The sequence below is a fragment of the Vicugna pacos genome, chromosome 17, assembly GCF_048564905.1.
Source record: "Vicugna pacos chromosome 17, VicPac4, whole genome shotgun sequence".
Taxonomy (NCBI): Eukaryota; Metazoa; Chordata; class Mammalia; order Artiodactyla; family Camelidae; genus Vicugna; species Vicugna pacos.
Window position 1 is genome coordinate 14,007,517 of NC_133003.1, and position 23,191 is coordinate 14,030,707.

At 46.8% G+C, this 23,191-nt stretch overlaps 2 protein-coding genes and 1 long non-coding RNA gene across 6 annotated transcripts in view; 2 read left to right on the plus strand and 1 right to left on the minus strand.

The window, feature by feature from the left end:
- Positions 1–100: 100 nt before the first annotated feature.
- Positions 101–4,439, plus strand: MYD88 (MYD88 innate immune signal transduction adaptor). 3 transcript variants are annotated; one of them, XM_031686836.2, is made up of 5 exons: positions 101–493; positions 1,376–1,510; positions 1,916–2,105; positions 2,317–2,359; positions 2,618–4,439. In XM_031686836.2, the coding sequence occupies exons 1-5, from the start codon at positions 166–168 to the stop codon at positions 2,636–2,638; spliced, it is 717 nt and encodes a 238-aa protein (XP_031542696.1). In that variant the 5' UTR covers positions 101–165; the 3' UTR covers positions 2,639–4,439. The 3 variants fall into 3 exon arrangements, with proteins under 3 accessions (XP_031542696.1, XP_015091783.1, XP_031542695.1); XM_015236297.3 differs by having other exon boundaries at positions 1,916–2,096; positions 2,268–2,359; XM_031686835.2 differs by having other exon boundaries at positions 1,916–2,077; positions 2,268–2,359.
- LOC140686716 (uncharacterized) lies at positions 4,319–20,863 on the minus strand. Of its 2 annotated transcripts, none has more exons than XR_012060533.1 (3): positions 20,635–20,863; positions 19,417–19,485; positions 4,319–4,762 (listed from the first exon to the last, which is right to left on the minus strand). It is a non-coding gene; the product is annotated as an uncharacterized lncRNA (long non-coding RNA). The 2 variants fall into 2 exon arrangements; XR_012060532.1 differs by having other exon boundaries at positions 20,498–20,863.
- The window catches only part of OXSR1 (oxidative stress responsive kinase 1), a 70,398-nt gene continuing 68,041 nt past the window's right edge, over positions 20,835–23,191 (plus strand). The window contains exon 1 of the mRNA XM_006200651.2: positions 20,835–21,265. Within this exon, the coding sequence (XP_006200713.1) occupies positions 21,196–21,265 (70 nt within the window). The 5' untranslated portion in view covers positions 20,835–21,195. The remainder of the gene's footprint in view (positions 21,266–23,191) is intronic.

Genomic DNA, 23,191 nt, shown 5'->3' on the forward strand with positions numbered 1-23,191 from the left:
TCCCGCCTCCGCACATCTGCTGGGGCTCCAGATTGTAAGACAGGGCGGCGCTTCTCGGAAAGAGAAACCCGAGGGGCGGGGCCCAGCGGGAGGGGTGGCCACAGGAGAAGGAGGAAGCGCAGGCCCACGACCCGGACTCGCGCTCCGGCTGCAGCACCGCCCGCCATGTCTACTGGAAGCCCCGACTCAGAGTCTGCGCCCCTCGCCCCCTCTATGTCTTCCTTACCCCTGGCTGCGCTCAACGTGCGAGTGCGACGCCGCCTGTCGCTCTTCCTAAACGTGCGGACGCAGGTGGCGGCCGACTGGACCGTGCTGGCGGAGGAGATGGACTTCGAGTATTTGGAGATCCGGCGGCTGGAGACGCACGCCGACCCCACCGGCAGCCTGCTGGACGACTGGCAGGGACGTCCGGGCGCCTCGGTGGGCCGCCTGCTCGAGCTGCTCGCCAAGCTGGGCCGCGACGACGTGCTGGAGGAACTGCGCCCTAGCATCGGTGAGGACGCCCGCTTCCCAGCCTCATGCCCGAGGGAGAGGGATGAAGGAGCTGACCTTCACCGGCCTCAGCATCCATCTCTCCTTTCCTACCTGGGGGGCGGGGGGTGGTAGGAGGGGATGCGGTGGAGAGGGGACACTGGAGGCAGCCTGTAGCGGGGGAACCGTGTAAGAGCAGTTCCCTCTTTTCAACACTCGGGATGGTAGGCACTGGAGAAAGGTGAAGGCCGGGTAAGGCAGAGAACCGAGAGAAAACAGCTTAGGCAAAGCAAAGACTTCCATGTTGGCACAGGAGTCAGAATCAGGGTCCTCTGTGAGGGGCTTGGGACTGCTTCAAGTAGAGCAACAGGGCAAGGGACTGAAAGCTGACAGTCTTGGAAATCTCAAGTCCCTGGGAAATGCACCCCTTCCTGACACTCGCTGACACATAATACACATGCACAGGCATGGGCATAGTGGCCCACAGACAGTCACTTTGCTTGGTTGGCTGGGCCACTGCCTTCACTGCACATAACCACTAGGTCCCCTGAGCCCTTCTTACATGCCCGGGCCACATCAGGCGTGGAACCTAGAAGACGACGACCTCGGGTTCTATTCTCAGGAGCCCTAGGGCAGTGGGAGGGGTGGCAGGGGGGTAAAGGGATAGAGACACAAACCTGATCTTGATGGCTTCCCACATGGCCAGAAAATCACTGACATCTCTTGAGGATGGCCAGAGCCAGGTGGGAGCTCACCCTTTCAGAGCTATTGAACTGTGGATGGTACCAGTGGGCTGGAGAACCCTGAACATGATCAGGGAGGTGGGACAGGGGCTGGACCAGACTGTGAGTGGAGGTGTGGAGTATCCCTGGAGAGCCTGCCACAACTTGCCTCTTCCCCACAGAGGAGGACTGCCAAAAGTATATTTTGAAGCAGCAGCAGGAAGCCTCTGAGAAGCCTTTACAGGTGGACTCTGTAGACAGCAGCATCCCTCGGACCCCAGAGCAGATGGGCATCACCACTCGTGATGACCCCACGGGTAAGGGCCCTGTATTGCCCCACTCTGGGCCATAGGACATTGTGGTGTTAAGAGCATGGATGTTGAAAGCAGGCGGGCTGTGGCACCTTGAGCAAGTCACTTAATCTCTCTGAGCTTAGGTTTCCTACGAAATGGGAACAATAATAGTCCTAACTCTGGGTTGCCATAAGACTCATAAAATTGTGTGTCTGTCTCATAGTCAACCTAGGGCTTGGCCTGGGAGCAGGCTCGGGGTGGGAGGGGCGCTCATCTTCCTCTCCTGGGAAGGGCACTTTCTCTGAGAAGTGTCATCTCAGGATTGCTATGGAGTCCAGGACCAGGGTTGCTTAGGCTCGGGCACCTGGCTGGGCTCCTCCCTAGCCTTCCTGTTGAGCTCTAACCATCAGCTTTGTGCTGTGCACCCAGGGCACATGCCTGAGCGTTTTGATGCCTTCATCTGCTACTGCCCCAGCGATATCCAGTTCGTGCAGGAAATGATCCAGCAGCTGGAACAGACAAACTATCGGCTGAAGTTGTGTGTGTCTGACCGTGACGTCCTGCCTGGCACTTGTGTCTGGTCCATCGCCAGTGAACTCATTGAGAAGAGGTTGGCTAGGTGGCCAGGGGGCAAGTGAGGGGGTGCACAAATCCAGATGCTGGGGATCCCCCCGCTGGACCCCGTCTAGCCTGCACATAGTGGGCTCCTCCCAAGGCCGTCCTCTGTGGGTGTGCTCAACTAGATGGACACAGTGCCTACAGCCTGCCCACTCTCCCCTAGGTGCCGTCGGATGGTGGTGGTTGTCTCTGACGATTACCTGCAAAGTAAGGAATGTGACTTCCAGACTAAGTTTGCACTCAGCCTCTCTCCAGGTAAGCTCAGCCCTGCCCTTGCCATAGAGGGGTGGGCGGGGCCTCTATATGCCCGCCTTCTGTCGCCAAGGGCCATGAATGCAGCACCTAGAAACTGCCCATCTGAGTGTGTGTGCACGAGTGCCCTTGGTGTGGGCGAATGCTTGCCAGGGGTGCTTAGTTAGGGGAGGGCTGTTGTTAACCCTGGGCTGCGGACCAGCCCTACCCCACCGTGGGGTCACAGAGCCTGGTGCCAGCTCTGCACCCCTTGGCTTACAGGTGCCCATCAGAAGCGACTGATCCCCATCAAGTACAAGTCAATGAAGAAAGAGTTCCCCAGCATCCTGCGCTTCATCACTGTCTGCGACTACACCAACCCCTGCACCAAGTCCTGGTTCTGGACTCGCCTTGCCAAGGCCCTGTCCCTTCCCTGAACGGCCCCGGGACCCTAGGTGTGTGTGCATCTATCTGCCTGTACGTGGACTTCTGCCCCTGCCTCCACCTGCAGTTGTAGGAGGAATCTGTGCTCCACTTGCCTCTCAATTCCTGGACATGCCAACTCCACAGACACATCTGCAGCCCCAGTACCTATCTGGGCATCACATCTCAGGTCCTGCACAGAACCAGTGGCTGCAAATGGCACGTCCCCTTGCTGGGTTATCAGCCGGGATGGTGAAAACCAGAGGCAGCTGGGACTAAGAGGAGGACCAGAAGAGCCAGCTCTGACTTGTCCACACATCTTAGGCCTCAGTTTCTCCATCTAAGAACCAAGTAGGGTGGGCAGAACAGGCAGGAGCTGCGTTCGAACCGCTGTGGGAAATGGTGAAGTATTGTTCTGGGTCTCCTGGAGAGACAAATCTTGGCTGAGAGAGCTGGCTGCCTGGACCACATGCTGCCCGCTGCTGGGACCACTGCACAAGGCGCCTACTAACGCTTCTGGACCTTGCTACCCATCTCACATCCCACTTCCTCCTGCCCCAGGGGGCAGATGGGGAAGCAGGCTGGTCCACTCAGGGAGGTTCCCCAGTGGTTCCACCTCTCATCTGCTTCTTTGACTTCTCCCAGCTTCTGCCCACCTTCAGTGTGCTAAGTCCCCAAGAGACCAGCCTGAACATCTGGGCTGCTTTTCACTTCAACTATCGAGTGCCTGTAATCCTGCTCTCAGCTCTGCCTGGCATCAGATGGGATCCCGACTTCCGGCATTTCCATTAAGTTTGGGCTCTGGGTCACCATGGCGGTGTAAGCAGGAAGCTTTCCTTCCTCGGCCACCCACAGAGAGCTTTTCCACCAATATTCTGTGCCGTAATTGCCTTAACAAAGTTGTTTGCTGGGACCAGTTTACAAACAGTGACCATGTAAGAGCCTCCTGCCCCAAAGCTTGTGGACACGTGGACACATACGAGCTCACATGCGGAGACACACACGTACGTGCCCACGCACCCGCACACACACACGCACACAGGCATCTTCATGCACACACTTCCCTGGGTACAGCTCCCAGGAACAGCCACGTGGGACAGTCCCACCATAAAGGGGTCCTAACCCTGGACAAAGATGGGACGCTCGAATTCTTCTCTTTTTTCCCTCTTCATTGAAACCAGACTCTGGAAAGGACCCAATATGCCAGCATTTATGCCTTCAGTGAAGCACAGAGTAAGAACAGAGCTTGCTTGAACTCACACAGCAAGTCAGCTGCGACACAGCTGTTTTCTTCCCTCCCTGGAGGATCTGTATGTTAGTTTCCCTTAAGCTCTCCTTCAAGGAGAAAATGTCATGGTCTCAAGTCTCTGTCCCAGGACAGAACGCGGGACCCTAAATCTAACAGGAAATGTTCATCTTCTCTGCTCCACCTCCAGCAAGGGCTGGGGGAAGGGAGCTTCTCTCAGGATCTCCAGAGGATGATCTTGATAAAGCACTTAGCTACCAAGCACCTATCCACACTTTGATACTGGAAAGTATTTTAAAACAATTTCAAGAAAGTAGCTTTTACACCTGTTTTGTATTCATGGTGAGAATTTCAGAGAGCTGAGAAATGGCTATGTTTATAATTTCCCCTTCTGTATCCTGGGTTTATAATAAAGAGTTCTCTACTTTCAGAGTAGCAGGTTTCACTTGTTTCTGGAAGGAGTTTAGAAGCAGGAACCGGGGATAAGGCTCACCTAAGTAAGAGACACTGGCCCCTTGGGTAGGTTCCAGTGGTTCAGCAGGGACTTCCTGAAGGCTGGACCTCCTCCTCAGGCCACCAGCACTGCAGGCAGAACTAGAAACAGCAGCCTCAGCTCCTGACACTGGGGACACCGCTGGCCTCTGCCAAGCTTTGTGGACGGTGGCATCCTCCTGGGTCCTGGTCCAGCCAGTGGACAGGGGCTGCTCTTCTAGGCTCAAATGAGGGTCTGGAGAACCCCTATTCCAGCTCACAGATCTCTGGAGAACACAGTTGATACCAATAATGGTCATCCTTGGGTAAATTTGTGTTAATCCTATAAGGTACCACTCTATTTTTAAACAGAATGTACCACTTTTTGACTGTTCACTTGACAAAATCTGGAAAATATAACGATAACTCACCCATCATCCTAATCCCGGAGATAACTCTGTGACCTTTTTAGAGTGCGCCGATCTTATCAGCGACTATAGCTTTTCTTGGTGGTCTCTCTGTTACCGTGTCCTGGCTCCTGAGCCTCCTAGATGCTGGAGGCTTCCCAGCCTTGTCCCTGTACCCTCAAGGACTCCTAGAAAGGCCTCATGTACTCAGAGCAGCCTGGAGGCAGGACCTGCCTCTCTGTGTCCCCTGAGGAACAGAACCTCAGTGTGGTCCCGGCAGCACCCCCGGGATCTGCCCTGTGCCACTCAAGGCTGGAGGGACAGTCTTTGGGTCTGCTTATGTTCATGGCGGGAAGTCTCCGGGTTACACCTGTCACATCAGAGGAAAAGCTTCTATCCTCTCAAACCGGGATGGTGATCCAAATGCACTCCCCTCACCCCAACCCGATCCTCACACCCCTTCCTTCAGTGAGGAACCTCCTGCCTCCCATAAGCAGGTTCCCAGATACCCAGGAAGCTTCCTGTCCTCATTTTTGGTTTAGTCCTCTAGGAACTTTTGATAGAGAAACCCTGTTTTCCAACAGGGAAAATTCACTGTTGAAATTATCCAAGGCAAAAGCAGGACATCTTGGAGGGCAGCAGCAAAGGTAAAATATAAAACTACAAGTCTGCATGACAACGGACCTGGATTCTGCCACAAGTCAGCGGCAAGGGGAAAAACAGGGAGAGGGATTTGCTCCAGATTAGACGAGAAAATATACTAATACAGCGTGACTTTGTCAGAACCTGGTTCAAACAGACTAATTATAAAAAGACACTTTGGGTCATATGTCTGATAGAGGTTAATATCCAGAATATATAGAGAACTCCTACAACTCAACAGCAAAAAAAACAATTAAAAAATAGGCAAGGGACTTGAGATGTCTCTCCAAAGACGACATACAAATGAGTAAAAAGGGCATGAAAAGACGCTCAACATCACTCATCATTAGGGAAATGTAAATCAAAACCACAATGAGATCTCATGCCCATTAGCGCAGCTACTATCAAAAAACCCACAAAACAAGTGTTGATAAGGACGTGGAGAAACTGGAACCCTGATGCACTACTGGTAGGAATGTAAAATGGTACAGTTGCTGTGGTATGGCAATTTCTCAAAAATTTTTTAAAAATAGAAATACCATACGATCCAGCAATTCTGAGTTTAACCCCAAAAGAATTGAAAGCAGGGTTTCAAAGAGACATTCATGCACCCATATTCAGAGCAGCATTATTCACAATGGCCAAAATGTATAAGCAACCCAAGAAACTGCCCACTGAAAAAAATGCACAACCTAAAAGTTGAGAATTATGTTTTATTCAGCAGATTTTCTGAAGACTTCAAGCCTGGGAGACACCCTCTCAGAATAATCTGAGGCAGGCTCCAAAGAGGTAAGCGTGGGAGAGGGTAATAGCTCAGTGGTAGAGCGCATGCTTAGCAAGCATGAGGTCCTGGGTTTAATCCCCAGCACCTCCATTTAAAAAAAAAAACAAACCGAAAGAGGTAAGGGGGGAGCCAGGATATATAGTGGTTTTTGCAACAGAGACCAGGTAGTCAGAACATCAAAAGATTACCATTAATTAAAGAAAATTATCAGAGAAATGCAAATCAAAACTACAGTGCAGTATCACTTCACACTGGTCAGAACGGCCATCGTTCAAAAATCCACAAACAATAAATGCTGGAGACGGTGTGGAGAAAAGGGAGCCCTCCCACACTGCTGGTGGAAATGTAATTTAGTGTGGGCACTATGGAAAACAGTATGGAGATTCCTTAAAAAACTAAAAATAGAGTTACCATATGATCCAGCAATCCCACTCCAGGGCATATTTCCAGAGACAACTCAAATTTGAAAAGATACACGCACCCCGATGTTCAGAGGAGCCCTATTTAGATGGACTAAATGTCCATCAACAGATGACTAGATTAAGAAGATGTACACCATAGAATACTACTCAGCCATAAAAAAGAATGAAATACTGCCATTTGCAGCAACATGGATGGATGTAGAGATTATCATACTGAGTGAAATAAGTCAGGCAGAGAAAGACAAATATCATATATCACTTATATGTGGACTCTAAAAAAAAGACACAAATGAACTTATTTACAAGACAGAAGCAGACTCATATAGAAAACAAACTTACAGTTACCAGGGGAGAGAGGGGAAGAGGGATAAATAAGAAGTTTGGGATTTGGGATTAGCAGATACAAACTGCTATATTTAAAACATAAACAACAAGGACCTACTGTATAGCACAGGGAACTCTATCCAATAGCTTGCAATAATCCATAATGAAAAAGAATATATATGTATAACTGAATCACTATGCTATATACCAGAAACTAACACAACATTGTAAATCAACTATACTTGAATTAAAAAAAAAAAACAACAGACAAAGGAAAAAAAACCAGATACATCGAGCTAATGAACTTAGCGCTTTCCTATGTAGGGGAAGATGCAGGTGTCTGGGCTCACTGAAATCACTCCTTTGACATGCACCTTTCTGACTAGGGCCAGTATCCCATTCTCTCCCACCCTCAGTCCCCTCAGGTGCCCCGCTGCGGGTGGCTGCAGTGGCTGAGGGCTTGGCAGAGGGCAGCCCGTCCGTCTCCATCCTGAGTTCCCCCAGGGCTCACCTTTGGGGGTGGCTGTAGTGGCTTGATGGCTGCAATATCCTCTGTTGACTGATACAGCAGGCAAATTTTGTCATTCCCATATCCCTTATGGGGATGAATGTGGTTTATACATATTTTTATTCATATACATTCATTTTTAAAAAGGAATGAAATTCTGACACATGCTACAATATGGATGAACCTTGAAGACAATATGCTAAGTGAAATAAAACAGTGCAAAAAAAATTGTGCTGTATAATTCCGCTTATATCAGGTATCTAGAACAGCCAAATTTTTACAAACAGAAGATAGGATGGTGGCTCCCACGGCCTGTGGGGTGGAGAGAATGAAGAGATGTTGTTTAATGTGTCCGTTTTATGACTTTCAGTTTTGCACAATGAATAGTGTTCAGGAGATTGGTTATACAGCAATGTGAATATACTACTGAACTGTATACTTAAAAAGTGGAATTGATCGATTAGACGCATTTGTCTGAGCAGGGAACAAAAAAAAAGTTACAAAGGTAAATTTTATGTTATGTGCATTTTACCACTGAAAAAAGATGCATTCTTGGGACAACTGGGGAAATTTGGGTATCAGATGATGCCACAGAATTATCACCTTTTTTTTTAGATGTAATAATAGCATTGTGGTCATATAAGAAAATGTCCAAATTTATTAGAGACCAATTCTGAAGTATATTGGTATGAAATGAATAATGTCTGGGATTTGTTTTTAAATAATTAAGAAACAAAAAATAACGAAGGCTATACAAAGCAAACGTGACTGTGTATTAATCATTAAACTGGAGGTTCATTTTTTTCTCTCCATTCTTATATGTCTAAACATTTTTATAATTAAAAAAATGAAGTTAAAAATTTGTACAAGCACTGCTGCTACTCCACTTGGACAAATGTCTGTCTTACTGCATCTCCCTAAGGCAGGTATTTTAAAATCATTACTTAGGAGTGACTGAAATACCTTCCTACCTCGGAGGGAAGTGGAGGAAAAGTTGGATAACATATTCCCAGGCATCTAAAAATCTCATCTCTGACAATTGGTTTTTTAAAAATTATTTGCTAATTCTGAGGCTTAAGAAAAGTATACCAAAAATATTTTCTTTAACTCAAAATATTTTTCTTTAACTGAAAATTAAAAGGGACTCCCACGACCTGCACGGCTTTCGAGGCAGAAGGACCAGACCACTGTCCCTGGGCAAAGGGAGAAGCACCCCAGCTCCTTGGCAGCCATGCCGCAGCCTTGCTCTGCAGCAAAGGCACCATGCTCTCCAGCCTGGGAGATGCAAAGAGAGTTCTCGCCCTCAACAGCACAGGAGCAGCTTCTGTGGGCCCCTGGTGGACAGAGAATTCTGAGCGGTGGGGCTGAGAATGACAAGTGGTGGGAAACTGGAGAATGCCTGTTCACACCAGGCTGGAATTATTTCAAATTCCAGAAGGTGAATTCAGAATCACAGAGCAGGACACAGGCAGGGCCACTGGACTGTCAGGGAGGTGGATGAGGAGGAAGCTCACCATCAATTCAGGGGAACAGTGTCCTCACTGGCAGCGGTTTGCCAGATGAGGCAGAAAATGATCCAAAAACCTCTGGGGACTTCTGGTTCCAGGACAATATGGAATAAACACACATCTCCCCAGTCCCTCTGTTAAGTACAGTTAAAAGAAAAACAAAAACAAGAAACAAAAAACCCTGGGCTTTATATATATAAACATAAGACTCTAAAGGGAAAGAAAGACAAAACTGGCTATAGACCTTGAGACCTACAGGATGACGTGGTGGTGATTCCCGGAGTTTTCTTTTTGCCTCAAATATCTCAGACTGAGTATTGAAGAAGCAACCCAGAAATTAATGTATACAGACAAAAATAAAATAAAATAAGGCCTGCTCTTTTTAGCCAAAGGCCTAAAGAAGGGGTAGCCTAACAAGAAAGAAAACTTTTAGACAATAATACTCTACTCCAGCCAAACCACAGAAAAAACTGCAATAATAATACCTACCTTCTGCCAGCTAAGACAAACGAGGACTCTAGGCTTCCACTCCTACCTGCTGGGTGATGTCACCAGGCCTAGCGGAGAGTCAGGGTTTTCACCACTGCCAGCAGCAATGTGCTCCGCCACCCTGTCAGTGGAAACCACCAGGGGAGCAGGAACAAGGCATCCTTCCCCTCCCAGCTAGGGTGGTATCAGCAGAGGCTCAGTGGGCTGCCTGAATTCCCACCCTGGCCCACAGTAACTGGGCAGCCACCTCACCCCCTTCTTAGGATGGCAACAGAGGCTGGATAGGGAACCTGAACTTCGACCTCTATTTGACAGCATCGGTGTGGTGTGAGAGGAATCCGCTAAAACAGAAGATTCAAATAAGATCCAGAGCCTCAGAACATAACACTCAAAATGTCCAGGACGGAAAATCACGCTTCATACCAAGGACCAGGAAAATCTCAACTTGAGCAAGAAAAGGCAATCAACAGAGGCTAATACCAACAAGACACAGAAGGTGAAGTTATCTGACAAGGATTTTAAAGCAGCCAGTGTAAAAATGCTTCAATGAGTAATTATAGACATATTTGAAACACATAAAAAAAAAGAGTTCCAGCAAAGAAACAAAACAGATGAAGAACTGAACTGAAATATTAAAACTGAAAAAGAAAAAGCTGAAATAAAAATCTCCCTGGATAGGTTCTATAGCAAAATGAACTTGAAGAAAGAATAATAGAAATCGCCCAATCTGAACAACAGAGAGAGGACAGACTGAAAACAAAAAACAAAAAACAAAAAACAGAGTCTCAGGAATTTGTGGGACTACAAGAACAGATGTAATATTAGTATCATTGAAGTCCCAAAAGGACAGAAGAGAGAAGGCGGAGTTTAAAAAGTATTCAAATAAATATGGTTCAGAATTTTCCAAATATAGCAAAGACTTTAGGTAAACCTATAGATTCATAAGCTGATCAAACCCCGTACAGGATAACCCAAAGAAATTCATGCCAAGATATATCACAAACCTCTGGAAACTAAAGACAAAGAAAGAATCTTAAAAGCATCCAGAGAGAAATGACAACTTCCCTATAACAGAAAAAACAATGTGAATGATGTCAAATTTCTCATCAGAAGCCATGGGACGTCAGAAGGAAGTGACACAACACTGTTCAAGTGCTTAAAGAAAAGAACTGTCAATTCAAGATCCTACCTGCCAAGAAAACCTGAAACAAAGAGGAAATCAAGACATTCTCAGAGAAAGAAAAACTGTGAGAATTTGTCAACAGCAGCCTTACCCTTAAAAAACAGCTAAAGGAAGTTTTTGAAACAGAAAATAAATGACTGAAGAAGGAACCCTGGAATATCAAGAAGGAAGAACCAAAGAGTGAAAATAATCTAATACATTTTCCTTCTCCTCTTGAGTTTTCTAAATTATATCTGATGGTTTAAGCAAAAGATTAGTGGTTGTGTGCAGGATAGATTAGGGAAGTTGACAAGCACTCTGGTAATTCCTACTTCAAGCAACTGCACAAAGAAAAGGAAGAAATGAAGTGACTGCTGGCTGCGAGGAGGGACTCTGTGGTCCCCAAGAGTTCCTCTTTGCTAAAAAGATGGAAGCCCACCAGGTCCAGTCCAGCGTCTCCTGTCCTGAGCACTTATGCACTGCTTGATGTGGTTCTCAACTTGTATAAAGGAATGATTTAAGACAGTTATAAACGGGGAGAATAAAGGGACTTAAAGGGAAGACAGGTTTCTGTCCCTCACTGAAACTGGTAATGTCAACACAAGTAGAACTGAGGTAAGTTATGTATATACAATGTCATACCTAAATATCTACACAAAGAGATACTCTCCAAACACTGTAAATACATCAAAATGAAATTCTACTCAAAATGACCAAAATTTTAGAGATGAGAATAGATTAGTGATTGGAAGGTGTCAGGGATGGTTGGAGGGGAATGGAGTGGGTGTGCTATAAAGAGGTGGCCGAGGGAGGTCTCTATTGAAGTGGTGCTTACGTGGTTCTACACATGATAAAATGGCAAAGAACTGAATCCACACATTGTACCAATGTCAAGTTACTGGTTTTGGTATGCAACTATCGTTGCATAAGATGTATCCATTCAGGGAAATCGTGTGAAAGATTCAGGAACTTCTCTGTACTATTCTTGCAATTTCCTGTGAATCTATAATTATCTGAAGATAAAAAAGTTTTTTGTAAATGTAACATTAAAATGAAGTAAAAATAAAAACCTCTGGGTGCTTATGCAATGACTAAAACTTAGTTTTCCATCTAGTTTCCCCCGGTTTTAATGAGATATAATTGGCATACAGCACTATGTACGTTCAAGGTGTACAGCATAATGATTTGACCTACATTGACTGTGAAATGATCACCACAATAAGTTTAGTTAACGTCCATCATCTCATATAGATTAAAAAAGGGAAATGCTTTTTCCTTGTGATGAGAACGTTTAGGATCTACTCTCTTAACAACTTTTCTGTCATACGTACAGCATTGTAAACTATAGACATCATGTTTTACATTACATCCCTAATACCTGTATTTCTTAAAACTGGAAGTTTGTACATTTTGACCATCTTCTGCCAACTCCCCCTTCCCTCAACACTCACCTCTGATAACCACAAATCTGATCTCTTTTTCTATGAGTTTAGTTTTCTGTCTGCTTAGATTCCACATATAAGTGAGATCATACATTACATGTCTCTGTCTGACTTACTTCACTTAGCATAACACACTCAAGGTCTATCCATGTTGTCTCAAATGGCAGAATTTCCTTCTTTTTTAATGGCTGAAATACACATACATACACACACACAGGCACACACAGCTTCTTTATCCATACATCCATTGATGGACACATAGGTTGTTTCCACATTTTGGCTTTTGTAATTAATACTATGAACATGGGAGTGCCAATATCTCTCTGACACAGAGTTTCACTTCCTTTGAATATATACCAAGAAGTAGAATTGCTAGATCATATGATCTTGTTAGAAATAAGGAGCCTCAAGGCCCACTCAAGACCTAATTCATCAAATTCTGCCCTTTAATAGGATCTCCAAGTGATTCCTAGCTACAGAAAGACAGAAAAGCTCTGCCCCATACATTTGGGAAGAGAGAGGTAGGGTACATAGTGTTTTTACTACCCAACATCAACATTTCTCCTCCTCAACCAGGTTCCATGCCATGATTTTCCTCAGCCCCAGCTCCAGACACAGATCTAAACCCAGCAGCGCCTCTCCTTGGTGCTGAGCGCGACGACTGGTTCAGGCATGCCACGTGATCCAATTGGAGTCAGTGAGACCCAGTGAATCCTCTGAGAGAACCCACTGTGCTTGAATGAAAAAGGCTGTAAGTTCTGGGGCTGCTCTGGATAATGGTGGGAGACCCTGCCTGTATATGAAGCCTGTGAGTGGAGGGAAAACCAGATGCTGGTGACCTCATTGGAGCCCCTGCTTTAAGCCTTAGGGCTTGACTTTTCAGGTATGTGAGCCAGCAGATTTCCTGTATGTCTAAACTAATTTTCTTGTGTGTTCTAGATAGATATTATCTGTCTTCCCCTCCACATCTCTTACCCTTGTTTCTCTGCCAGGCTCTGTGCTCAAGGATACTGACCTTCCAGAAGCTTCCCCTTGCCCGCTGGTTTCCGGTTGGAATTGGCCAACAAGAAGCACCAGCAGGAGATGAGAGAGCAAGAGATAAAGTCAGGGTATTTATTCCCTTGCCTCCTTTCTTGTGGGGTTGCTGAGGGCTAACTTTTTTCTAACAAAAGCTACAGCTGTTTTCAGGTAGATGTCTCCTTCACCTACCCTCTCTGATTCCAGAGTTTTCTGCCTCCTTGTTTCTTCAGGCCTCAGGCTGGTTGGTTCCCTAAAGAAGCGACACTGGAAACTACTGCACATTCCTTTGGTTTTCCTATTCTTGGCCCATGCCTCTGCAAACAGCTCCTTTACTAAACTTTTCTCAAATTATCCATTTTAAGTGTACCATTTACTTCCTTTGGGGACCTGTCTGGTACCATAATTGGTATCAGGAGTGGCCTTAAAATGGGATTCCAGAATTGAGTTGCTCATGTATATGAGGAAGGCATGGATTACCTCCATGTTGAGGGGAAATGGGACCCTGGCCACCCATAGCATGCAGGGCTCTCACAAGTAAGGAAGTTAGCACTGATGATGGCATGGGATAAAGCACAGGTGGAGGGCAAGACGTGGGGAGATTCAACCAACTCCAAGTATTTATAACGAACTGGGTATTACCTAGTTCACTGAATCGTAGAACCGGAGAGGCCTATCAGCCTGCCATTGTGAAACAGAAATGATACTGGGCAGGTAATAAATACCCAGCTACTGGGCAGGTCCAAAAGCACTACTTGACTCCTCTTGTATCCAGTGCCACTATATGATTATATCTCCTCCAACATTCTACCTATGTCTTCAAGGGAAACACATATGATCAGTAGTGGAGGAAAAAATAACACAAGCTTATTTTACAGATGAATCTACACACATGCTGGAACCAGCCAGAAGTGGGTAACTGTTGCATCACAGCCCACTTGAGTGGCTACAGAAGCCAGCAGTGAAGAGATATCTTCCAGTGGGCAGTACTCTGCTGCAGATCTAAGGTTCACAGCTAACATGACTTGCTAATAGGATGGCCAGCTGGTCAGGAATTTAGAAAGAACAAGATTAGAAAATTGGTGACAAGGGAGTCTAGGGGAAAGATGGACTTCTTGCAAAACACTGAGTGTACAGATACTCATGTTCCACGTAAATGCTCATTCCAGGGCATGTTAGATGAGACTCTCAATAATCAGGGGGACAAGATGACCCAACCTGTGGACATCAGATAGCCTCTTCCTCAGGTACTCCGATGCTTGGTCAATAGAGCCATTTACAAAGTGGCCATGGTGACAGGGAAAGAGACTGTGCCCCTGCCAGCTGTGACGGTGTATCTGCTTCACTGAAGGGCTGGCTTTAACTGGGCACTTCATATGCTTGCCCTCTAGTTTAAAGCACAAAAACGGTGAGAGCAGGGATGCACACTCACCCTATAATTCAGAGGTGCAAAGACAACATAGCTTTCTTTTTTTTCTGTAATCTGTTCTTTCCCAAAAGCCCCCACCCTACTGGGGGTTGGGGAGGGGAATGTTAGGCTTGCCAGTAAACAATATATTAAATTATTTGGTTCAGTGTCTTTCAGAGTAACTTGGTCTCTGTTAAGTAAATGCTGCTTCCCAGGTCTCTTTCCCTTCCTCCTTCCTCTTGTCGTGAAGGTCTGGGAGTACGGGAAAGGAGAGGCTCAAATGGGACCTCACAAAAGGAAGCAGTTGCCTTGGATCCCTGTGAACAGGTCCTTCTACTGTCTTCTGGCTCTGCCATGAAACACCTAGTCTGATTCCTGAGTTCCTATAATTACCTGCTGAGATGCAGTTGGCCTCATCTGGCCTTTGGGGTGTGATGCCAGCACTCAGAGAAGTCCACAGTCCCAACCATTTGCCTTGGGCCACAAAGCCCTACCTCTACAGCCTTTTCATTCCAACTCTCTACACCAGCCTCTACAACACTCCTGTATGCTTCCTTGGGGCACAGGGAAGCTTCTGACCTCTTGCACACCGAGTGTAGGCCGTGAGGGACTGGATATGGTGTCCTGTGTTAGCTGGCCTAGCCTCTGCACTCCATTATTGCTACATTATTTGTCCCTACAGTAAATTGGACATGATGCAAAGCCAAGTGGAAGGCTTCTCTTAGCAGCTTGCCACCTCCCCCAAGCCATACCTGGGGAAGCAATACCCAAGCCTCTGGTGTTCTTGGGTTCTTATTATTTTCCCTATCTGTTTGGATGTTTCTATAGTTTCCCCTCGTCAAGATTTGGATGGGTTGGAGAGAACGGATGGGGAAAATGAGGACCTGCCCTGCTTTCTTTCCCTCTTCTGTTTCTCCTGTTCACATACCTGCAGGTAGGAAAAGACAAGTGCTACTTTTATTTCGTCTTCCTTTTTTTCCCCAAGGCAGTGACCCTCGTGGTCTGGACATTACAGGTGAGTGGGGTTTTATCCCTACTGTATTCAAGGAATATCGTGATCTGAGTAAGGCAGGGCTTTTGATATAAAGGCTGGAGGAAAAAACTGAATTGGCAAGGACAATTATATTGATGGTCCTTCTCTCAAATTTAATTTATTTTGAAAAAGTAAGACCCTTCGCAGGGGTGCTTTGTGCCAACGTCCCAGTTACAGGTTCTGTCTGCTGCCTTAAGGTCTGCCCACTTTTCCAAATCGTCACAGTACAAACTGCTTCTCTATCCTTTCTGCATCCCAGGATTGTGGCCCTAAGATTCGAGGCAATTTGTGGGCACGCTCATCTCCTGGCCATACGTTTTCTACAGCCTGGTTACTTAATATAGAAGAATGCCATGTTAGTATGTGCCCATGCAAACACACGCTTCACCAGGACCCTCCAAGGAGTCCCTGGCACTACAAATTTGCTTCCTTTCTGGGTCTCCCCGCCACATGAAATGTTAGTAACACACCACGCATACCATGTGCACATACATTAACGGGTGAAATTATGTAACTCCATATTGAGAAAAGTTTTTTCCAGATGCAACAGTCTGTACAGCTTTACTTTCTGACGACAAACTTGGTGCTTGTGCAATATATGGTTAGTTCCTCTTTGTTTTCCTGCTTTCAGGTTGTGCCTCAATGGTTATCAGGTGCATAAAAAGAACCATTACAGCACCAACTATTCTATAGTTACCACAAAGCTACTAAATCTTTAAAACTAATTATTTTTCTCTCTAGGATTTGGGCAAGTTAAATTCTTGGGCAGAGCATTCTGTAGGACACTTCTGTGTAGTTCTATGTAAGGGGTCAAGGTGGGCTTCATCATCTTCAGGTACAACCAGACGCTGTGTGGGAAGATGGCACCGGAAGTAGGGGGGCTAAGTGGATTCACACTTACTTAAGAGAGAACAAGTTATCCCCCAAAAGACTGAACCAGAAGAACCTGACATCTTCTCTGCTGGATGCAGTGGATGGAGCTTAGACTCCACTCTAAGGTCCCAGAGAGCTCTCCGGTGACATTCACCAGAGAAGTAACACCAATGTCCAGGGCCCAGGCCCCTCTGCATCATGGAAGACAATCTTGTCCTCAGACAGACTGCTCACAGCTGTGCACGTGGAGAACAGTTCATAAATGTCTGTGCACTGTATCTGATAGGACACTTTTGTCTCCATTTCTTGATGTCCTGAAATTTCCAACCCAGTGCCCAGGCAGGCAGGGGCCTCTCTCATTTTGGTAGAACTGAACCTCAAATTCACCTTCAGGTAGGGTGGTAAAGGCAAACAAGGCTGAACAATCCACTGAGAATCAAAGAGAAAGCCTTTATTTCCTCCCCCAGATATTGCAATAATGCTACGGGCAGCAAGCATGCAGCAGCCAGCAGTACGGTGTGAATGACATCATGCAGATGGTGGATAAAACCTGTTTTTCTTGAGTAAGCAGACCTGAGTCAGACATACGGCAGGCACTGTTACTCAACCTCCATCTCCACGACACTTTCTTACTCTATTCCCACCAAATAATACATAACAGCTACCACTTACCTAGCACTCACAACAAGCCAGATACTGTGCAAAGCATTTCCAGGAACTTCTGGAGGCAAGTTTCTTAACCTTTCTGAGTTTGTTTCCTCATCTGTAAAACTGGGACAAGAACCTCCAAGGCTATTTTACTGACTATGTGAGGTATTTATTTTTGTTCCTTAGCACATTGCCTGGCGCGTTATAGGTACTTAAATCTGTCGCTGTGAAGATTTTATTGGGCTTTTTATCTGAATTTACATTAATTTAATGAATCTAGGCATTAAATTTCATGCTGTCTGAATCTATCCAGTTCCTGAGTTCAGAGAGAGAAGGATACCAAGTTATCAGAAGATAAATGTGATTATTCAGTTCCTGAGTTTAGATAGTGAGAGATACTTGTATTTTTGAAAGTCTTTCTAAACTACAGCTGTGCCTCGGAGATTCTGAGACTCCTGCCTAAGGCTGAGAAATAAATGGTAAATACACTTCTGCAAATTTTCCTAAAAAGGAGAGAAATGCAGCTCTTCACACATTTCTCAACTGTCATCGTGCTGGCAAGGCTTAAGGTGGGCAAACAACAACAACCAAAGCCCACACTGCACAAAAATCCTTTACTTCCTGTCTAGTGATAGGATCTCCCTCACTCCTCATGAGTGGTCCACAATCCAATTTGAAATACGGAACATTCACAAGAAGAGAGGACTACAGTTACGTGGCAGCACGGGCCAAGTGCCGGGAAATGGTCTGAGGCAGTCAGTGTACATGATTTCCCTCGGGGCTGGAACAAGCTCAGAAAAAGCATGCAGAGTAGAGGGGAGGGGAGGGCTGACCATCAGCTGAACCTGGCAGAGCCAGTAAGACTGGACAGGTGGAGCACAATAAAGGTGCCATTCCTGGAAGGAGGAAGGGCCTGGACAAAGAGCGGCACAGTGAAACTAGGTTGAAGAGGGTGTTTGAAACACTCTGAACTCAGCTTTAAGCAAGGGAAGGGCAGACTGTGGGGTACCTTAAACATTATTACTGCCCAAGACATGAGAAACCAAACTTTAAACTATGAAATATACTTTCAAAGAACCCATAAACATGCAGGAATACTTGAGCACTAGTGTGTAGCCATCGCCAGGTTAAGAAACGGCTCTCTACCTGAATCTTGCAAGTCTTACTTTGTTTCTATCATGAGATTCATCCAAGTTATTTTACGTATAGGTTGTTACTTCAGCCAGCATTAATTACATCCACATACGTTTCTTATTTATCCTGAGAAGTTCCACATAATATATAATATAACATATACATGCAATTACCAATCCTCTATCAATGGATACCTTTATCCAAGGTTGGTGAAATTTTGATACTAGGACCAGGGTTCAGAATCACCTTAACTTCCCTTCTCCCCCCAGTCCCTAAAAGATTATTGAGGGAGCCAAACAAAAGGACCAGCAGCCTAACAGGAATGAAAGCATTACTTTATTAACTGCTTCAAAAAGGCCTAAAACCCCTTTGTACCTGTTCAGAACACTCTTTGCATGGCTGGCTCCCTCTGCAGAGATTTTCTCCAAACTCCGTAACTATTCTCCGCCACAGTATACTGGCCTTTTCCTGCATGATGCTTTGTAACATAATTCCTTATCTATGTATTTGTTTAGTTGCTTACCATTTCTCCATTAGACTTTATGCTCCACGAAAGCGGAACTAAGTTGCTTTGTTTACCACTATACACTCAGTGTTTATGATAGAGCTCTAACATGGAAGATACTCCATAAGCTGAGAAAGAGGTTAAGGTTTGGGCTTCTGGCTTCAAATGGCCATCAAGTCCTTGCTCATTAAAAACATGGGATCTTAACGACTATCAGTTCACATGCAGAAAGCCCAGGAGACAGGGGAAACAAAACGACCAGATCTGCAGATTTGTACTTGCAGAACAGGTCCTGGCTCAACTAAACCATCAAGCTATGTGCAAGAAAGAAGTAGAAAAGAATCCATTAACCAACGTAGAGTGACCCTGACCACCAAGAATGTGGGTCAGTTAACATTCTGAATTTTCACTATGAGGTCAGTTGCTCCTTTTCACTGGGGGAGAGGAAGAGAGAAAGGAGGAAGGTGGCCAAATTTCTCCCTGAGGTATATACTATACTGCATATAATTTCAAAGGAGTAAAACAACCAAACAAACAAAAACCCCACAAACCTTCTGAAGGCTGTCCATGTCCACAAAGGCCAATAAACCCAGGTTAAGAATCTCTAGTTTACAGATGTCTCTTTTGGTACAAACCTTGAGATATTTTATCTTTACTATCAGATTTAGCTCTTCTCTGATACTTGAACCCCATACCTCTTCTCCCTGCAAAAATAAAGGCAACACATGTCAATTAAAAAAGGTGTCAGTATTAATGGCTACGTCCAATTTCTACAGCAAGGCCTGTACTAGGTTTTCAAATTTGGGGACTCTGGAACCTTGGCTGCGACTAGAATATTGCAGCCTCTCAACTTCCACCTGTTGAACTCATGTTAACTTTGCAGGGTCTCCTCCTACATGGAACTTTCTCCAGGGCCACGCCAGGTGGAAACGCGCTAACAGCTTCGCTCCCACACCTCACAGTTGACTGCTTTGGTTTCGTGGTCAGCGGACTTCCTGCATAGGGCTTCCTGTACTCGGTGAAGGTCTCTTTCTTAATGACTATTATCAGCCTTAAGGATATTCAACTGAGAAGAGTTTCCGCACCTAGCTCAATCCTTGCCCATATTCTTTTTTCCCATTTCACCAAGCGCGTTCAGTTTTCACCTCATTAATTTCCCCAATAGACCTAAGTAGTCAACCTGAGAAAACTGAAGTTCAATGAGGCCACACAAAAGTCAAGGCCCCTGAAACGACCTCAAATTTCGCAAGCCAAATCTCACTCGTTTTAACAGCCCCAGACGTGTCAGGGAAAAACTGTTTCCAAGCCAAGCTTCCGAGGCCCCCAAAGAGGTGCTCATTGGAGCTCCAGGTCCAAAGTTGAGAACTCCGTCCCTGCCCAGTAAGGTTTCATATAGAGAGAACTTCCGCCTTGAAAAAGTGTCATCGTGGAGCGAGCTTCCGGTTCCACAGTCCAGTAGCCCAAGGCCTTTTATCCTAGTTGGCAGTTGTCCACACCCCAAGGCTACCCAACCCAGCTGCTCCCTTGGGTTTCTCTACACCCTGTGGAGCTGTTTGCACGTCTCCAGGGAGTGGCGGTTACGCCGCAACGTCCCTCGGGAGAACTGGGCAAAGCCGAGCGGGGTACCCACAATCTCGAAGGATTGGAGTCCAGGCGCGGAGCGGAGCGCCCAGAGCCTGGAGGCGGGACTAACTTATGACTGACGTCCACACACACCTATTGCCTTTCTGATTCCTTCTCAAACAAGCCAATGAATGCGACGACGGAGACGGCAACGTGCCCCCGCCGCCAGAAGTGGATTCGTCCCCTCCACTCGGGTGCCCTTTGGTCTCCATGCTTAGTGTGGCTACTACCTCTATGCCACTTTAGGCTCTCCTCCGGCCTTTCGATGCCCGTGCTGAACTCCTTCCTAAGCATTTCTTCTTTTCTATTGTCAACTTCCTCCTCCTCGGGCTTCCGGCTTGCTCGCTGCTTATCCAGCCACACTTGAGATGGCGGCTGGGGGGCGGGGCCAAGGCGGGGCGTGCCCGGCGCGGTGACGCCAGCGCGCTGCGTGTCGGCAGGTGGAGGGAGAAGGGAAAGTTTGGCCCGTGCGTGGGGCTGGGTGGAGGGCGGGACAGAGGGGTTGGGCCCAGGCGAAGCTCCTGTGGCTGCTGCAGCGGAGGCCGAGGCCGGGACGTGGGCCGGGCGGGGGAGTGCCGGCCGCGGAGGAGCAGGACGCTAGGTCTGCCGGCACTTCGAGCCCCCAGCCGCTCTGCCGCGCGGCCACCCCGCGCCCAGGCGCCGTCCAACCCGTGGCTGTTCCCGAGGCGGTTGGTGGGGGCGCGGCAGCAGCGGTTGGGGGTGGGGAGAGGCGCGGCGAGGAGACGAGAGGTCAGCGAGTTTGAGGGAGGACTGAGTGCCCGGCCGCCGTCATGTCCGAGGACTCGAGCGCCCTGCCCTGGTCCATCAACAGGGACGATTACGAGCTGCAGGAGGTGATAGGTGAGAGCTGGCGCCGCGGAGGGGGGAGGCGCCGCGCTGGGCGGCGGGTGACACGCGGGAACGTGGGGACCCACGGGAGCTCCGGGAGCGCGGGACTCCCAGACATTCGTGGGCGCTAGTGGGGCCCGGGGGTTGGTAGGGCGCGTGGTGGAGGCTCCGGGCTTGTGCAGCGCGTACGAGGCGGGGAGGGGATTTTGAGTGGCGCGCCTGTGCGGCGGGGTGGGGTGGGGTTTGAGGGGCTCACGAGAGATTTGTGAGCGACAAATGTTTGAACCTGAGCGACAGATGTGTCTGGGTGAGAAAGAATAGTGCAGGCGGGGGACAGGCCTTTACAAGGCGGTGAGAGAAATGGGGTATTGCAGTTGGGGTATTTGTGGGGTTGGGGGATAGGGTGCTTCTGTCCACTGCCTTATCCGTGCGAGAACCTCCACGAAGTGCCAGGCATTGTTGGGGTGGAGCTGGGGATCCTCTCCAGATGAAGCTGCAGGTACCGCACTAAGCGACGTAGACACCAGTTCCGACTGCTTGGAATTGACTCACTAGTCAGGAAAGTAGACATTAAATTAGTAGACAGATTTTTAAAATATACAGGTTTTGGCAAGTGCTAGGAAGGAAATAAGCAAGATGTTCTGGTAGATAATAACCTGGAGACCTAGTTGGGGCGATATCAAGGAAGATGCTTTTTCTGAGGCGTTGTCATGTAAATTGAGCACTGAAGGAAGAGGAGTCTTGGGAAGTCTTCCTTGGGAAGATTTTTCCCTGTTGAGGGATGAGGAAGTGCAAAGGCCTCGAGGAGGGAAAGAGGTTGGTGTGTTTTAGAACCTGAAAGAAGACTGGTAAGGATAGGAAGGTAAGGGAGAGGCCCGATTTTAGGGACCTTTTCAGCCAAGGTAAGGATTTTCCAATGGATCTGGCTGTCTGGTGTGAAATGTATTTGAAAGCGGTCCAGGAATACTAGTTGGCAGAGACCAAAACTTGCACAAACGTGGATTGTAATTCTCAGAGAGGCACAGTGATTGGGGGAGGGTGGGGACTGGGGATGAGGGGAGTATTTGTTGGACAACAATAATCTAGTGATCTTAGAAATCAAAAGGGGGTGGGTTTAGCTAGACAGAGGCTCAGTCCAACTGACATGAGCAGACCCCTGTGTATTGGAAGAAGGAGATTGTCTGCTTTGCTAGATCAGCATCCTGTCCTAAAATTAGTTTTATAACAAAGAGTGGCTGAAAACTCCTTAGCTGTCCTGGGGGGTGTGGGGAGCGGTGAGTGTTTATTGCGATATGTCTGTGTTTAGAGAAACTTTGTCATATTTCTGTTTTTCACTTTACTTACCTCTTGTTTCAGAACAAATCTGGGCTAAGTTTTATCTGAAAGACATCACATTTATTCTTCCTTAAGCCTTTTCATAGATATGCATCCTTATTACATGCTGGGTCTTTGACATGTACTGGTTGGTTCTAAAGACAACTAGCTGGGTCTCTTTCTTGATTGATTGCTTCTGAATCCCTCAGAGTTTCATACTGAAGAAAGAGATTAGATAAGAGATTCCAAAATAATATCCATAAAGTAAGAAATGGGGATCCTTATCATTGTTTTAGAAGAGGAATTTTGCTTTCCTTTCTGGTAAGGTGTTCATCTTTCTCTTGTGAAGAGGAGGGTTGTGGTCATTCTTAATGCCCTTGCTGTTGAGATGGCACAGGGCTCTAGAGCTTTAGAAACTGGTCAATTTGGTGTCCTCAGCTGAGTTTGTGAGTGAGCAAAAGGGAGTCTCAGCCCTCTGGGGTAGGGTTAGTCTTCATCTCATTCTTAGGGTAAACCAGGGATAAAAAGTTAAGGACCCCAATGTAATTTAACCACCTTATTTTTAAAAACAACTTTACTCTGAGGTATAATTTCACCCATTTTTAAGTATAAAGTTCACCCATT